General features: G+C 48.7%; 1 protein-coding gene across 4 annotated transcripts in view; it reads left to right on the top strand.

Moving 5' to 3' along the window:
- The window catches only part of PPP3CC (protein phosphatase 3 catalytic subunit gamma), a 37,332-nt gene that overhangs the window by 7,902 nt on the left and 12,851 nt on the right, over positions 1–16,579 (top strand). For all 4 annotated transcript variants that reach the window (XM_074563611.1, XM_074563615.1, XM_074563612.1 and 1 more), the window contains exons 2-4: positions 9,484–9,681; positions 10,119–10,243; positions 16,273–16,384. In XM_074563611.1, coding sequence (XP_074419712.1) covers positions 9,484–9,681; positions 10,119–10,243; positions 16,273–16,384 — 435 coding nt within the window. The remainder of the gene's footprint in view (positions 1–9,483; positions 9,682–10,118; positions 10,244–16,272; positions 16,385–16,579) is intronic.

Genomic DNA, 16,579 nt, shown 5'->3' with positions numbered 1-16,579 from the left:
GAAGAGAAACCGAGACCCCTGTCGTGTGTGAATTGGTGTTTTTTTTGTTTTGTTTTTTTTTTTTGCTGCAGTGGTGATTGCAAGCGCTCAAATTCTCATTTATCGATGGTGTGACCACCTTTTGGTGGATGTGGTGAAACAGGCTGGGCTCTGCTTGCTTCCACCGGCTCCAGCCCCAGCGTTTCTGGGTGTTATTTCGTTCAGGTTTCCTGTGTGGAGCAGCCGATTCCTGCCTCCAACCTCATCCCCACTGAGATCTTGCGAGTACGCAATGTGCAAAACCGTGGCTGCTTTAAAAGTAGCTTTAAAATTGGAGCCAGCACCCCCCTCCCCTGCCGCTAGTGGGGTCAGATTTACATTCCCCAGCAGGTGGGGGATTTGCCTTTGACACAAAGACCCCGCTGTTCTTGTATTAATGATCTATATTAGTGGACACGCTGGCAGCTTGCTAACCTTGTGAAACAGGTGGTGAATTTCCCTGCCTGCTGACATCTAGGAATCCCTTCCCGTCTCCTTTGGGGAGCTGATTTTTTTTTTTTTTTTTTAAAGTAGCTGCAGCTGTTTTTGCTCTAGACCTCGGCCTTTTTCTTTCCCTTTTTTTCTTTTTCGCTCAAGCTGAGCAGGGACCCCCCTCCAGTTGGCCGAGAGACCATCCCACCGATGGACCTGTTGAGAGAAGGGCGCCAGGTTTGCTGTATATCATATAATACGTGTATTTTTAACTGCTGAAAAGCCTCTAGAGCTTGAGGGTCTCAAAAGGGATTTTTTTCCAGGCTGGTATTGAGGGCTTATGTGCTCTCCTTGACGGTAGCCGGTGAGTTGGCATTTGGTGATGTAAGGAGCCCGTGTCCCCGGCAGAGGACTTGGCTCTGGACAGATTGTCTCAATGACAATCCCAGGTAAATCCGCATCAGTGCCCGTCATTAAGAGAGGGACCTGCGCATGGCAACGCGGGCGCTGGAAACTTGACGGACCTTGCAAGCAAGTACGATCTTAACGTCTGCCTTGCTCCCAAGGAGGCTGAAAAAATGTGATGCCCACCGAGGGAGTTTTTGAGCCAGTCTCTGAGCCACGGAGCACTTTGGCAAGAGCAGGACTGGCACCACAGCACAGATTTGGGTCACGGACGAGGTTCGGCTTCATTTTCGGTGCAGGAACACCGGCGCAAAGAGCCGATTGCTGTGGGGAAAGCTTTGTGGACGGCTCCCCTGGTTGAGACCTGGGTGGCTGATGTGCGGTGACAGTCTTAAGTCGCCTCTGTTCTAATTAAATACTCACGGTTTTAATCTCACACGGCTCCTGGAGGAGCGCGGAGAGGGAGCAGAGTGCCAGCTCCACCTCGTGGGTCAGTAGTCCGGCGAGGGACCACCAGAGCTGGCTCAGGGCTTGCCAGCCATGGCAACCTTGGCACATAGCTCTGTTGGTGAACCCTACTTGAGTAGCCATGGTTTACTTTGGCAAAGGCACCTGGTTTTTTTTCCCCCTAGGCTGATAACACTATGTACTGTCCGTGCTAGATGTTTTGCCAGCAGAAGAACAATTTAACGATAATTACCTCCTATCCTGATTAAAGATTTTAGGAGTCTGTGAGCACAGTTCAGGTAGCTATAAGGTTTTAGAGGCTGTACGGCTTCCGAAATGCTCAGATGGACTTTAATTTATGTAGCTTTTATGATTATATTTTTTTTTTAAGCTTCTTGGCATCGTGCTTCGTATTTCTGCAGGTCCGTGGGAGCTTTAAGCGTGGCCTGGGTTATGCTCTTCTGGCACACGCTGTGTTTGTATTTGCGTTTTGATGCACGGGACTGGCGCTTGCTTTTTTTGGAATTAAATGCACCTGGCTTCTGCATAGACTGTGTGTGCCAGATTCCAGTAACCGAGAGTCACCGTGGCCTCAAAATTTGGGTGTTACTCCTCAAGTGACTGAAAGGTAGGTGATAAGGTAAAGGCAGATTTGCTGATGGGAATGGTTCCGTTGGTTAGTCTTTCTTGGTTTCATTCGGCTCTGGTATCACGATGACTGTGTCTCTCCCCCTTCGAAGAAATCATTTGGCTTCATAGAATTTGACATGCACTACAGATATTTTTAGGGTTATTGGGAGGAGATATTCCAGTTGCCCTGCAAAAAGGAATCTGGCTTGAGGTGAGGAGCAGAGCCAGCTCTCTGGACCAGTTGCGCACTGGGAGGGCTGGCTTGAACTCCAGCAGCACAAGTTTCGGATGAAACTGGGGTGTTACGAACTGCATTTAATGTTTCTCTATATTTGACAGAGCTGCCATTCAGTAGGAATTTACACTTGCAAAATGGATGAGAAAGATACCCAAAGATACTCTCTGTTAACGGGGATGGGGTGTGTGATGGGTTGGGTTGATGCTCAAGGCTGTGTATGGGGCTGTGTCCTCCTGCAGCTCTTCCAGGGGCGAGAAACGAGCTTTTTTTGCTCCGTTTCATGAGTGCTCAGAGCCTCTGAAACCCAGGGTCCATTATTCATAAGGAAAAGGAAAATTGCTACCCACGGAAGAGTAGAAAGAACATGCAAACGTTTGGAGGAGAGCAGAAATGGCAATAGTAATTGTGTCTGGCCCTTGCGTTCTGCAAGGAGGGTGTTTGTTCCACTTGCTGGCTCTTCTGAGATGCTAATGTTATTTATATTAGCACCATCCACCAGCAAGGGGAGAATTTACTTATTTTCTCAGGTGGTAGGAGGCTGGAGGAACAATATATTTCTTCCACTTCGTGATCACTGTATTTCCACATAGCTTCTGTGGCTGGAGAGAGCAGCAGTTCTCTGACACAGCAGGGTCAGGGCGCCTGTGCCAGCTCTGCTCCAGCCTGAAAAATGACATTATTTGTCAGGGCTTGGTCCAGGCTTTGAAAAAATTTAGTATCAAAAATACATCTGGTTTTGCAGACTCTCATGTAAATTTGCCCTGAGGCACCCCAGGGGAGAGAAGACTCAAAACTTCATGCAAACCAGCGCAGGGATTCTTAAAGCAAAGGCATCTTGGCGTTTGATGACCAGAATTTTGTATCAATCATAATTTAAAAAAAAATATTATTCCATGGAAATTTAGGTAATTGCTAATAACTATTAGGACTTAACAGCAAGTTTGAATTTGGCTGTAGCTGCTGATGTTCGAGCCATCCTTGCTTTTGATCTGGACCCCCCGATCGGGAAGCGCTGAAGCAGGTTGGCTGGAGCGTTGCAGTAGGTAACGACGGCATCCATCACTCGCCTTGGAGGGTTTGTTCCTGTTAAATGACTGCAAGAGCTCCGCACGAGCCCGAAACTTCAGCTTTCTGCAAGCACAAAATGGCATTGCTGTTGCCTTTTAGTTGCTGAAATCCTCCGGGTTATTACCTCTCAGCTGGCTCCGTTTGAGCCCTGGACTCAGCTTTGAATAGCCCAATGTAGGTTAGGTGTGAATGGGAATAGGAATGTGATAAAAATAACATTAGGCTATTTGGAAATTGGGGAGGTGAAGAAAAACCCAATCCTGACCTGTTTGCTCATGCTGTGCACGGCTCGACGCAGGAGGCGGCTTTCTCTTTGCCTTTCAAAAGGGGTATGGATGGCTCCCATGCAGATCTTTGGCTGTGGACGGTTCTAGCTTCGGCTTCCTCGGTGGCCAGACCTCCCTGGTGGCAGACGGATGGATCTCGCTGTCATCCCCAACCGTCCCACCCGGGGCTGAACCACAGTCACGTAATTCAGATGCCTTCCAGCGCAGGTGAAGAAATTGTTAGTACCTTACCTCATGTGTCTGAGCATAAGAGAAGACAGCTTTTACTTGTGCTTAGTTTTGTCTGAGCCATACTGGCTGCTTCAGAATGCCCGAAATGTACCTTTTTTTTTTCTCCCCAAAGTGCATCTGTAACCATCTGTTCAACTATCTAGCTGTAACATCATTTATTTGATGAGGAGCAAGCAGGGAAGGGGGCTATTGCATTCAGTGCCCTTCAGATTCCCTCCCAGATGGGTGTCCGGAGTCGCAGAGAAATCGCTCTCAAGTTTATTATCGGGCACGTTTAGTCCTGGATGATTTTTGGACTCGAAGCCCCACGTGGCCCAGGGTGAGAGGACACCTCCTTTTCGTTAGAAACCCAACCATTCGGGGAATAAACCGAGTTTTACTGTAGCTGCCACATCAATCAAATAGCCCTTGCTCCTTTTTCAGTAATGAAGCTGGCTTTGCTGCTCTGTACAGTCATCCGAGGGACTCTCAAAATATATAAACAATAATTTGAGGATCACTTTGTTTGCTCTTCCCTGGGACTGGCTCCTTCTGGAGGTGTGGATGGGTCAGCCCTGCTCTGCCTGCTGCCGCCGCCTCCAGTCCTGCGAGAAGAGGACCTTTGCTTCGTTTCTGCTGCTTTTTTTATGAAGATACATGATACATTATGTGATCCGACCCAATCTGTGCTGTGAGAGCCATGATGAAGCTGAAGTATGGATGTAGAAATACAGCCCAGGCTTTTTTTTTCCCCAGAGGAATATAGTCTTTTTGCACTGAGGGGCAGATGAATGGGCTGTGATGCTCTGGTTTTGGAGAGCTGGTGGTAAAGAAGCAGCTTTTTATCTGCTTTTTTATCTCACATCCTTAATTATCCATGCCCTCTTGGAGGGCTGTGAATATCTGCTTGCTCCTGGACTGGCAAATAAAATCTGCATTAATTTTGTAATAAAGAGTCTTGCACCACAGTCTAGCAAAGATACCGCAGTCCTCTTGCTTTTACGGGATTCCCTCAAGCACAGGTGACCTCTTAATCCATTTTACACCTCAAAATTTTGCTTGCATTTGTGTCCTTCTGTCTGTGATTTGGCGTGCGGCGTAGGTCCTGCTGGCAGAGTGGGAATTGTAGGAATTCTCAATCTATGGAGTGTGTTTTGATGCCCTTGCAAAATCAGAAGTCCCAGACCTAAAGATGTAATTATTTAAACTACAACCACGTGCAACGTGTGGTTTTGTACACAAAGGGAAGATGGCAGGAAGATCCCAGCACTTGCTCACAATGTTGGGGATGTTTTATCCATCACTTTCGTTAATTATTGTCTGTGGGCAGTTCACGGAAGGAGCTGGCTCTGAGGATGAGCGTAGCACACTGCATCTTCGTGCTGCTTAGGCCATCTGTGACTAGCCACAGCGGTTTTTTTGTGAGATAAGGAGTTTTTTCCCCATTTTGCAGGTAAGAGCAGGAAGCGGATGAGACTCTCCCACCTTTCTCAGTGCCCTGGGGGTGCGAGATTTCAGGTCAGCTTTTGCCAGCGCTGTCTGTGCATCCCAGATCCCTTCCTCGCCCTCCTGCTCCCTCCGACAGAAGTGAGCATTAATACGGATACAACTCAGATTTTTTTTTTTTTTTTTTAAATAAAGTGGATATTTGTGCATCGGATAACCCCTTGCGCCGAGTTGACTAAAGCCCTTACACAAGTTATGCTGGCTAACAGGATTACTTGCTTTGACAACACTAATTACTTAAGCACTCGTCCTCATCCCCTGCTGTATGGGGGACACGGGCATCGCTGGGTTTGGGGTTCCCGTGTGTGTCTCTCTGGTGCGTGAGGATCTTTTTACGCCGCTCCCACGAAGCTTTTGAAGTTCTCGACGGCTCTGGGTGCACCACGACACCAGTGTCTGCTTCGAAATTTTTTGGGGTGGGTTAGCGGGAAGCACGAAGAATAGAAAAGCGGTGATGTGGGGTAATCCCTTGCCTAGTGTGAGGTCTCCGCTGTGTGTCTGCATCCCCAGGATGGTGCTGGTCCCTCGGGCATCTCCGGAGCAGGTTTTTTTTCCTCCCCGTGCTCCATGCTGGCTGCAGCTTGGCTGGCAGACAGGCACGGCAGAGGAGAAGCCGGTTCCTTATCGTGCCCAAGCTCCTTGTGGGAGTGGAGCTGTGCAAAGCCAGCGAGGGAACTTACATAAAAGTTCTTGGCTGCTCGCATCGGCGTAGCCTCATATTTTATCTTGCATAACTCGGCTTGCTAGGGCTACCAAGAAAAGGCAAAGCAGACCATGCCAGGAGCTTTTCATGGATCTCTTCTGAGCTCTGTGATGGGCAGTACCGCTCTTGTGGTTGCACGCCATCTCTGTTAAGCTCTCTGTCCCGACTTCTGTGGGGTTTTCACTTGGGTAGGGTGGCTCCGGAGTCGGTGGCTGCGTTTGAAAGCCCGGGACGATGGGGAAGAAGGAGCTGAACGGTTCGTACTTCTCTGTTCTCTTCCTTATAAATAATTTGACCTTCAAGCGCTCTCTCACTTCCCTTGGAGTCAGATGGCAGATGCTAGGACAACTGCCCAGTTTGTAGAAGTACTTAAAAATCATTTTCCAAGTCACTCCATGGCAGGGAGTCCCAAAGCCTCCGGTGCCCCTCAGTCCTTGTCCTGTGCCCACGTTTCCACCCTGCTCCTCTTGGCCTCCCTTGTTCCAGCTGAACCTATTTGTGTCAGACCCCCTTCCTTACGATGGACAAACGCTGCCGTCCTTGCACAGATCCGGGAAAATATATGAAATTCTGCAAAATGTCGAGTTTTTCATCAGTAACCAGTTAAAAAAAAAGTAACTTTTTTTTTTTTCTTTTGGCTGTAGAGATGAGCGATATCTGCGGTTAAAAAAAACCCTGTTGTCCAGCCTGTGTTGGCATAAGCAGGGGTCTTGCTTAAACCTCTTTAATTGGCGGCTGCGTGGGGAAAGCGCTGCGTGTGCCCTGGACCGTTGAAGGCATGTGGGGGCACTTAGCACATCCCCAGCAGAGCCAAACTTCCAAAGCCACCGATGAAAGAGGGCCACCTTATCGTGGGCACCGGCTCCCCTTTCATTATAGCCCGCCCTTGTTCTCCTCTGTCCTACATTTCGTGTTATTTGAAAATTGATGTTGGGCTGCAAAGAATCTCTTGTGCTGCCTCTCCGCTTTTCCTCTCTGCCCCCTGGGTTTCCCAGCTAAAGAGCTGCTCTATTTGCATTTAAAAGAGATGGCTTGCATTCCTCTTAGTCTTTTATTATTTGACCACCGCTATTTTCGCCTGTTAAATCCAACATAGTTTGGCATATGGGCTGTCTTTGCTGGGTGGTGGGTAAGGACATCAGCTTCATTTGCGCATCAGATATTTTTCTTCTCTAGCTGGATTACAGTGAAGTGCAAATCTGTCTTTCACCACATGACATGATGGCATCAGAAGCGGGAGATGTGGAAGCAATGGTACATTATCTAGTGAGTGGGTTTCCTTACACGCGGCGTGTGTTGGAGGTACCACTTACTCAGAAGCAGGCTGGCACCGGAATCATTAAAAACGGCTGTAAAAGGCCCGTTTTCCTTCACAGAATCACACAGAATCACAGAATGGCCGGGGTGGGAAGGGACCTCTGGAGATCACCTTGTCCGACCCCCTGCCAGAGCAGGGTCACCCAGAGCAGGTGGCACAGGGACGCCTCCAGGCGGGTTTGGGATGTCTCCAGAGACGGAGACTCCCCCACCTCTCTGGGCAACCTGTGCCGGATTTTGGGGTCGGCTGGGGGATGCTCAGCAGGGATCAGACGGTCTGTCCGTCTGCCCGAGGTCTTACGGACAGTGGTGCCTCCAAGACCTTTTCACGGAATGGTCAGGGTTGGAAGGGACCTCTGGAGATCATCTCATCCAACCTCCCTGCCAAAGAAGGTTGGACAGGAACGCATCCATGTGGGTTTGGAATATCTCCAGAGAAGCAGACTCCACATCAGGGAAACTCTCAAAGTAAAGAAGTTTTTCCTCGTGTTGAGATGGAATTTCCCGTGTTCGTTCCAGTTTGTGCCCGTCACCCCACGTCCTGTCGCTGGCCACCACTGAGAAGAGTCTGGCCCCATCCTCTTGCCTTTAGCTATTGCTGAGCACTGATGAGGTCCCCTCTCAGCCTGCTCTTCTCCAGGCAGAACAGCCCCAGGGCTCGCAGCCTTTCCCCAGCAGAGAGATGCTTCAGCCCCTCAGCATCTCCGCAACCTCCGCTGGACTCTCTCCAGCAGTTCCCTGTCCTGGAACCGGGGAGCCCAGAACTGGACCCAGTGCTCCAGATGGGGCCTCCCTAGGGCAGAGCCGAGGGGGAGGATGACCTCCCTCCACCTGCTGGCCGTGCTCTTCTGAATGCCCCCCAGGAGACCACTGGCCTTCTTGGCCCCCAGGTCCTATTGCTAGCTCTTGGTTTTGGGGTGGTGTCCCCTGTCCCCAGGGCCGGGAGGGTCCCCGCACCAGAGGAGGAGGCTTTTCTTGGGTTTGTGTGTGCCACCAGAGCCTGCAGCACCCCAGGAGCATCCCAAAGGAAAACCCACCCCAGCATCTGCTCACCCATCCCGCGGGATCGCTCCCTCCGCAGGGCTGGGCTGGGATCGCTTCGGTCCTGCTCTGACCGGCGGGGTGTTGAAAGGGCTGAACGCAGAGGGTTGAGGAGATGCTGGTTCTTTGAGATGTTTTGAGAAGGAAACGGAGTCCGGCACCTCAGATGATCTCTGGAATAAGATGCAAATTGCTCCGTGGCGCACAGGTGCCACCGGCAGCTGGGTCCCACCTTTGGGGCTGTTTGACAGGATTTTACTTCTAGTTTTTCTCTTTTACCCAAACATCCAGGCCCCCTTCCTGGAATTTATTTTAAACCAAGGCACTATATAGCCTTTAAATATTATGCAGGCGTCGTGTGTTCTCCTTCTTTTTTAAATTAGCCAGGCCCGGGGTAAAGGTAGGTGAGGAAGCCGGATGGTTCTCACTTGTAACTATTATTTTTGCTTCGTGTGCTTCCTTTCTGCTAGAGGTCACCTTCTCACAAATAATACAATTGCCTAGCATGAAAATAATAATAATAGCTTTTAATGGGGTGGCTTTCTACCTAGATTTAAAACCCGGGGAATGCGTTGCAAGTAAATGAGGCTTTAACTTGCCTTAAATGCTGGATTCCACCAGGATTTACCAATTACTGAGCTTGGCATTAAGCTTTTTGAAGCGGCCCATACCGGGAGGTGCGAGGCTGTTGCCTGGGGAAGGCACCTTCTGCTTTGCGGGTTTGTGCAGTTTCCTGATAAGTGTGAGTTTGACACGTAGTGGTCCTCCTACCTTAATCGCCAGCTTCGGGGAACCGGTGTGGGTTTTTTTTCCTCCTTTTGCTGATATTTGCCTGCAGTCCTGTTTTAGTGCAACACGATGATGACAACTCCCCCCGCTGAATTAGGAGATGGCTTTGGTGCCCGCGTTTTCTGTGGCTGCATATGGCATTTTTTTGTCTGCATACAGTGATTTTTTAAACATGCTGAGGGGTGTATTCGGTTGCTCTGGCAGCGTAGCTTTTCTTCTTTCAGTATTTGAGAGCATAATTTCAGTGAAAGTACATTTGGGAGTGCATGCTCGTCTCGAGGCTTGGAACGAAAGCCTCCCGCTGAAAAGACTGTAATTCTTTTTTTTTTTTTTTTTTCTTCCCCCTCCCCGAAAAAGAGACGTGTTGCTAACTTCTTCACTTCCATTTCCAGCTGTCCCATTTCCTCCCACGCAGCGGCTCACTCTGAAGGAGGTGTTTGAGGATGGGAAGCCGAGGCTTGACGTCTTGAAGAGCCACTTGGTGAAGGAAGGGCGCCTGGAAGAGGATGCGGCGCTGAAGATCATCAACGATGGGGCCGCCATCCTTCGGCACGAGAAGACAATGATTGAAGTGGAAGCTCCCATCACAGGTCAGAGAGCTTTCTGCGGCTGGAGTCCTAAATCAGGGCCATCTAGGAAACACGAGCTGCTCGGAGAACCAGCCTTTCTGCTGTCTTCCTTCCATAGAATCACAGAATGGTTCGGGTTGGAAGGGATCTTAAAGATCATGTAGTTCCAACCCCCCTGCCCTGGGCAGGGACACCTCCTACTAGACCAGGCTGCTCAAAGCCTCGTCCAGCCTGGCCTTGAATCCATCCGCAAAGGATTTTTTTTATTTTAATTGCCTGAACTCTCAGTAGAGAGGATTTTGCTCGTGTAGGTCGAGCACATCTTTGCGGAAGCTGGATGTAAAGCAGGGGTGGCCGGGGTCAGAGCGCAGCCATGCTATGCTCCTTATTGCCGTCATGACCTTTCTTTTCTTAGCATGTAATTCTGTCCCTCTTTTGTGCTGTTCTTCCTCCCCTAGTGTGCGGTGACATTCACGGGCAGTTTTTTGACCTGATGAAGTTGTTTGAAGTTGGAGGATCACCCAATAACACCCGCTACCTCTTCCTGGGAGACTACGTGGACAGAGGCTACTTCAGTATAGAGGTGACAAATAAAGTTGAGCCTGGGGATGCTAGTACTAAACGAACCAAAAGTATTGAACTAAACTAGCAGATACAGATTTCTTGTGCTGGATTTTATGTTCTAGTCTAGGTTTGCGTGCAAGGAAGGACATGTAGGGAACTTACGGTATGATTTTTGGCAGAAATGTCATGATTTTGAATCGGATCCTCACCCAGTGACAGAGTCAAACAGCAGCCGTGGGGTTAATGACTAAACTCTAGCTTCTGAACTCGAGTTTTAATATCACTTGTAGCTGTCAGTCAGGGGAACAAGAGGGAGAGTTGATTGTATGTTGCGGGCAACAGGATCCTACCAGGCAGTGGGAAGCAAATGTTTAAAAACTTGCAAGATTCAGCTTTGCAGGGGAAAAAAAAAAAAGCGCTACGCTCCTGAGTCACTGCTTCCCCACCGTCCCCGTGAAAGCATCAACCTCTCAAAGCCAGAGACAGGGTCAGGAGAAAGGAGCAATAAATCATCTGGGCTGTTGTATGTCTCGCTGTGACCCAGGGGCTTGGTGCTGAGGCATTTAATTGTGTATCTAACCACACTGCGCCCGTGTGACAATCTGCCTTGTCACAATAATGCTGTCACCTTACAGACATCGGCCGAATGTCTGGCAGCGTGTTAGGATTCTGCGGCTCTGTGGGATGCCACCGACCGAGTACTGGGGTAACGCTGCCAGTTGTTGGTCTTAGAGGACAAATCATCGATGGGTCCCCGTGATCGCTGCTGGCTTACCGAAGACCTGGGAGCCTCAGAGCAGGCAGGATGGGAGAGCTAGTAAATGCCACAAATCCCACGGGATTGCAGCCTTCTGGTGTTGCAAAGGCAGAGCTGGGTGGAAAAAGAGAGCTTCTTCCAGTTGGAGGCAATGTAATAGGGTCATTTGGGGAAACGGGGGCATGAAAAGTGGCAAAACTGGCCTGGAATAACAGAGTAAGCGTTTTTTTCTTCAAAGAGGGAAGGTGCAGGAGTAGCAGAGCTGTTGGGTCTGCAGAGGAGTCTTTCTCAGTTAAATTTTGGGGAGGAACTCTCACGGATAGCGATGAAGGCAGTTAATGCAAGCTCTTCTTTGAAGGGTTCTGCAGAGGATTTAGGAGGGTACCGCCGACAGCTTGCGCTTTAGCGGCGGTCTGGATTGCTTCCAGCCTGGCGCTTCATGTGTTCCGAAACGCTGTCGGTGAGCCAAGGTGTGACGAGGAGCACTTTCCGGGGCAGCGGGGACGGATGCTGGAAAGGTGGGGTTGTGGCTGTTGGGATTTCTGCAGGAGGAGCCCCGTAACCCCTGGGGAGGAAGGGGAAGGACAGGCATCTGACCGCTTGTTTAAATGGTTTGGCTTGCGCCAAGCTGGGTTTGCAGTTTGAGTGTATTTACCTGGAAAAGAGATTATAACACGGCAACTCTTTCTGAGATAAGACGTGGGGTTTTTGTTTGTATTAACTGAGAAACCTTCAAATGAGAGTTGTCGTACCCTGTGTCTATGCACGAATTTTACAGATCCTGGGTGGTGAAGTGCTTCTCCCGCTCTCTGCTCCTACCCTGCGATTGATCTGGGATCTGATGTGGGGATTTTCCTCCCAGATCTGCAGAATTGAGTGCTGGAGTTGGGGATCGCTGCCCTCGTCTCTGCGTGCTGTGACAGTATGGAAGAATTCCAGGGGGATGGGTGGTGAGTCCACCTTGGAGAACAGAGGTGGTGGGATTTTATTTTTTTTTGAGGAGGAAGGTCTGAAAATTAGAGGTAAACCCATCAGGTCCCTGTTGTGGCTTGCCCCTTCGACCCTGTGCAGGGCAGCCTGCTGTTTTCAAGCTCAAAAGCCTTGGGGCAGTTGGTCTTTGTAAGGTCTGAGCACAAGTTTCTTATTTCATGCTGCTTTTGACCTTCGTCCTTCCCCTTTCCCCCCCACATCTGCAGAGGGAAAGCCACCGTGCGCGGCATTACCCCACGGAGCCAGCATTGATCTTTCACGAATCAGGGTGGGCTTTGATTAGTACATGCGGGGGCTGATCCAAATGTCACTGATAAAGCAGCGTCGAGAAGGCTTCATTCCCTTATTCCTATTGATGTGTGCCTCTTCTTCCCACCTACTGCAACGCGCAGCCGCTGTGTTTCAAGAGATTCCCACCTGGGTGTGCAGAAACTGGTTTCTATAGTGAAATCGCAGGAGATTTGCAGCTGGCGTGAGAATCGCTACAAACAAAGGGTTAAACGGTGCCAAAAGGGTGTCTTTGCATTATATTTTTTGTTTAAAGACTTGTACAACATGCAAAGCTGGAGTCTGGAGCGCGGAGATCGCTGATGTGTGAGCGTTTTGGCTTTGGAGTTTTGATTGTTTTCTCCCAAAGGCTCTAGGTGATGGAAAAGGCATCCCAGTTTCCCTGCGCTGTCACCGCTGGGAAGGTGGGAGAGCACCAGCATCGTCAGCCTTCCATGAGTCACCGCACAAACTTGTGCATCCATGGGCTGGGTGGGGAATATTAGCGAGTGCCGGCCCAGAGCTGCTGATAATCATGACCTTTTAACTGAATGAAATAGGAGGTAATTGTATAATTGCATCCTGATGCAGGCAATCAGGAAACAAGACGCAAAAACGGGGGCCAAGGAGGTGTTAAGGCAAACCGTGTTCCTTCTTAGCAGTCCAAATAACCCTTGCAAGCTTTCCCCATCGCTGTGAGTGTTTGGTTGTCAAGGTAAAAGGAGCAGTTTGTGGCTCAGACAAAAAAAAAAAAAAAAACCACCTTTAAAACCCCCGAAAGGCTCTGTTCATCAGCTCAGCTGGATGTCTTCAACAAATTATTTCTGGGTCTCTAGCTTAGGGAAATTCTCATTTAAAAATGTTCATTCTCAGTAGGTATAATGAGGCTATGAAGCGTGGTTTGGTTGGGTTGTGTTTTGGGGTTGTTTTCTTTTAGACTTGTGGGGGGAGAAGGGAGGGAAGCAGCCGTGTGAAAGCTGCGACGGCTGATGTCTGGTGGAAGAGGACTTGCTTTTAGTCTGTGCCACAAAACCCACCGCGACGGCGAGACTAACTGGCCAGGGACTCGGATATTATAGTGAAGGGGCTGAGAAGCAGCACGGAAATGGGGCTGACCACCTCCGTTTGGAGCTGCTGATGGGACATCATCCTGGTGGAGGGTTCTCTCACCAGTCTGCAAGTGGGAAAGATGCTCCCTTCAAAGTGCTTTACGCTTTTAGTTACATCTCCTAGCCCTTACGTGAGGACCGTCCTGGTCTGTGAGGATCTGACCATCCTGCCAGAATACAATAAATAGAATTGTTTTATTAAATTATAAAGTGAATTATTATAACCAAAAATAGAATTTATGGAAAGAGTAGATTTATCAGTAAAGATGGCGTGATAATGGCATACACCTTTGCCAGACTAATTTTTCAAATCTGATCACAATAGGATGCATGATTGTTGTCTAATTATGGAATTGTATGTACGCTAATCTTGCCAGGATTGAATGCATTGTTTTATCCAAAATAATATTAAAGAGATCCGGTCAGTGATGCAAGGCGCGAGCGAAGGTAGATTTGAGGGCTGAACGCGGGATGCTGGACTTTCACCGTGCTGTTTCTTCTCCGCCTGCTCCGGGAAGAGCTGTCAGGCTGGATGTTCATAATTTTCTCATAAATGCTGGATTTTTTAAATGGTAGGAGAGATTACGGTGCAGGTTGTTGCGGGCAGGTTTGGCGGCAGCCCCATTTGTGTTTGCTTTGGGTTACAGGTAGCAATTCCTGAGCTGCGGAGTGAAAGCGGGGGATCACATGGGGACATAAGCATGAATGCTTGGCTCTGGGCTTCAAACCGATAGGCAGAATAGGGAGAAAAGCAGATTATTGAAGCCTAATAAGCCATAATTGTCTCGAGTTGCTACTAGGCTATTGTAAACAGGCGGTAATCAATTCCTGGGCACAGCGCCTTGAAAATCTGGGAAAAGGATCTCTACAATGAGGCATGTGAGTAGAGAAACGTTCCAGAGCTGGCGAGGGCTGTTGAATGTCCTTTCTCATCAGTACACCAGCAGTACCCGCTGTTGAATGTCCTTTTCTCATCCTTACCCCAGCGGTACCCGCTGTCGAATGTCCTTTTCTCATCCTTACCCCAGTGGTACCCGCCAGCCCCCACGTCCTCGTGAAATAGCTGCAAACCCCGGGGAACGTCAGCGGTACCGGGGAGGTGTGCTCTCAACGGCTGCGGTTCACTTGCTACATATCCAGGGAGAACTGTGGTGCTGAGTGACACCATTTGCTTCCATTTCCCTTTAAAACACTTCAAATGTACCTTTAAATCTCTCTTCTGCAAGTTGCCGACCTTCTGTACATCCCAAATCCTCCCTTTTTTGATGGTGTCTCTCTACTTTCTTGCTTTGCTTTGCACCAGTGCCGCCAGTGCCGGTTGCTTTCTCCAGTCCTTAGCACGTCATTTAGTTCATTTATAGTGACTTTCACTTTTCAGTTCTCACACTAGCCCAGAAGAGTGACATTTGGGTTGCAAACGCAGGAGGTTAAAGCTTTAAATCACAGGATAATTATAAATCATAGAATCATAGAATCCTCATGGTTGGAAAGGACCTTTGAGATCATCGAATCCAACCAAATGGTTTTGGTAGGAACGTTCCTCCCATTAACAGATGTAATAAAACATTATTTTTGCTAGCCTTAACCACAGCTTAAATTACTTGTTTCTGTTCAATTTTAAAATTCAGAATTTGCTATCCAGGTTTGTTTTCTTTGGGGTTGGATTCTGAATTGGACACAGACGGGTGCTTTACAGCTCCTTGGGGTTTTAGGGATCCCTGCGTGTAGCTGGGATGACTAATGTAGAGCTTCCCTTGCAGATTCAGTGCTTAAATACCATTATATCTAAGGTGTCTGTACTGGAAACTAGCTCGAAACTGGTTTATTTTGGTCCTGAAGGTTGTCTCCCTGCCCCAGCAGTTGGTTCCCGGAGATCTGTGCACCAGATCAGCAATGTTTTTAAGTGTCAAAACTGTTGACAGACTTCACGGTTCACGTTCTCAAAAGCGTGTGCTGTTTCTGTAGCATGGCAGCCTAAAGGGTAAACTCTTATTAGAGACTTTAATCCAGATTTTCAAGCTTGCCTGTCACTACGTGTTGTCCTTCCAGCTCTCAAAATCAACCAGGGAAATGTGATAACATTTCCCCGCGTTAGATACCAGCTGATTAGCCGTCAGCTCGATGACATATAGCACGGAAGGGTAAGAGCATCTTTCCAGCCCTTCCCTTCTTCACGTAGCCTCTTTGGAAAGCCACCGTGAAATATTTCCTGGTAAAAAAAACAAACGATTGTTTCAGTTGAACTTTGGTCCACGCTTCATCAAAGACGATCATTTTACAGGTGTTGCTGCTCGGAGAGGGGATGTGGAAAGCCCTCTTCAAAGCCAGAAGGCTTTAGTAAGCGTGGTTTTTGGCTAAGCTTTTCCTGTTTTGAACTTGAACTTCACATGACTGTCGCGTAAGCAGAAAAACGGAGGCGGGGGGGGAAAGTCAGTGGGGAAGATCGAGCTTAATTTTCTCTTGATATTTCATGCAGTTGATTAAAAGGCTCGCAAGATGGCTGGCCGTTGTGCTTGCCGCTCTCTGGTTTCGATTGCAGCGGGACATCTGGAAGGCGCATCTCGCCGCGCAGCTGGTTTTGCTTTGCTGCTCTGAAAATGGGTGCTTTTTCGCTTTGGTTTTCTGCTGGAAGGAAAAGCTGCCCCCACCCAGCCCGGAGCCGGTTTCAGTTGAATGCGATCTCATTTGTCACTTCTCCAACTCAGGCCTAATATAGAGAAACGCTCGATGTGGCTTTCCCCCCACTGGTGAAGTTGGCCAAGATAAGATCTACTGCCGATTATGGAGCTGGGTTTCTATCAGGGTTCCGCTTTGAATTCAGCTTGTTGGGTGTCTTCCCAGAAACACTTAGTGAAGTCTACGGGATGATTAGTGCCCTATAAAAGGTTTTTATTACATGCCATCTCCTCCTTCCCTTTCTTGCAGTGCGTGCTGTATTTATGGAGTTTAAAGATAAATCATCCCAAAACGTTGTTCCTCCTTCGAGGGAACCATGAGTGCAGGCACCTCACAGAATACTTCACCTTTAAGCAGGAATGTAAGTATCAGCGGTGTAAGGATTTAAATATATTAATGTGTTGTGACCAGGTGTGGGGTTTAATTTTTCTGCCTGCCGTGGGTGCTGTCGATTCGCTCTGGAGCTGTAGAAACCTGGCGTTTTGGGTTTTGTTTTTTTTTTTTTTTTTCCTGCGCACATAGCTCTTCTGTTTCAGCTCCTGCTAAAATAAAAACA

The sequence above is a fragment of the Larus michahellis genome, chromosome 20 (assembly GCF_964199755.1).
Source record: "Larus michahellis chromosome 20, bLarMic1.1, whole genome shotgun sequence".
NCBI lineage: Eukaryota > Metazoa > Chordata > Aves > Charadriiformes > Laridae > Larus > Larus michahellis.
The sequence above is the reverse complement of the archived record's forward strand: the minus strand, read 5'-3'. Positions and strand labels throughout refer to the sequence as shown.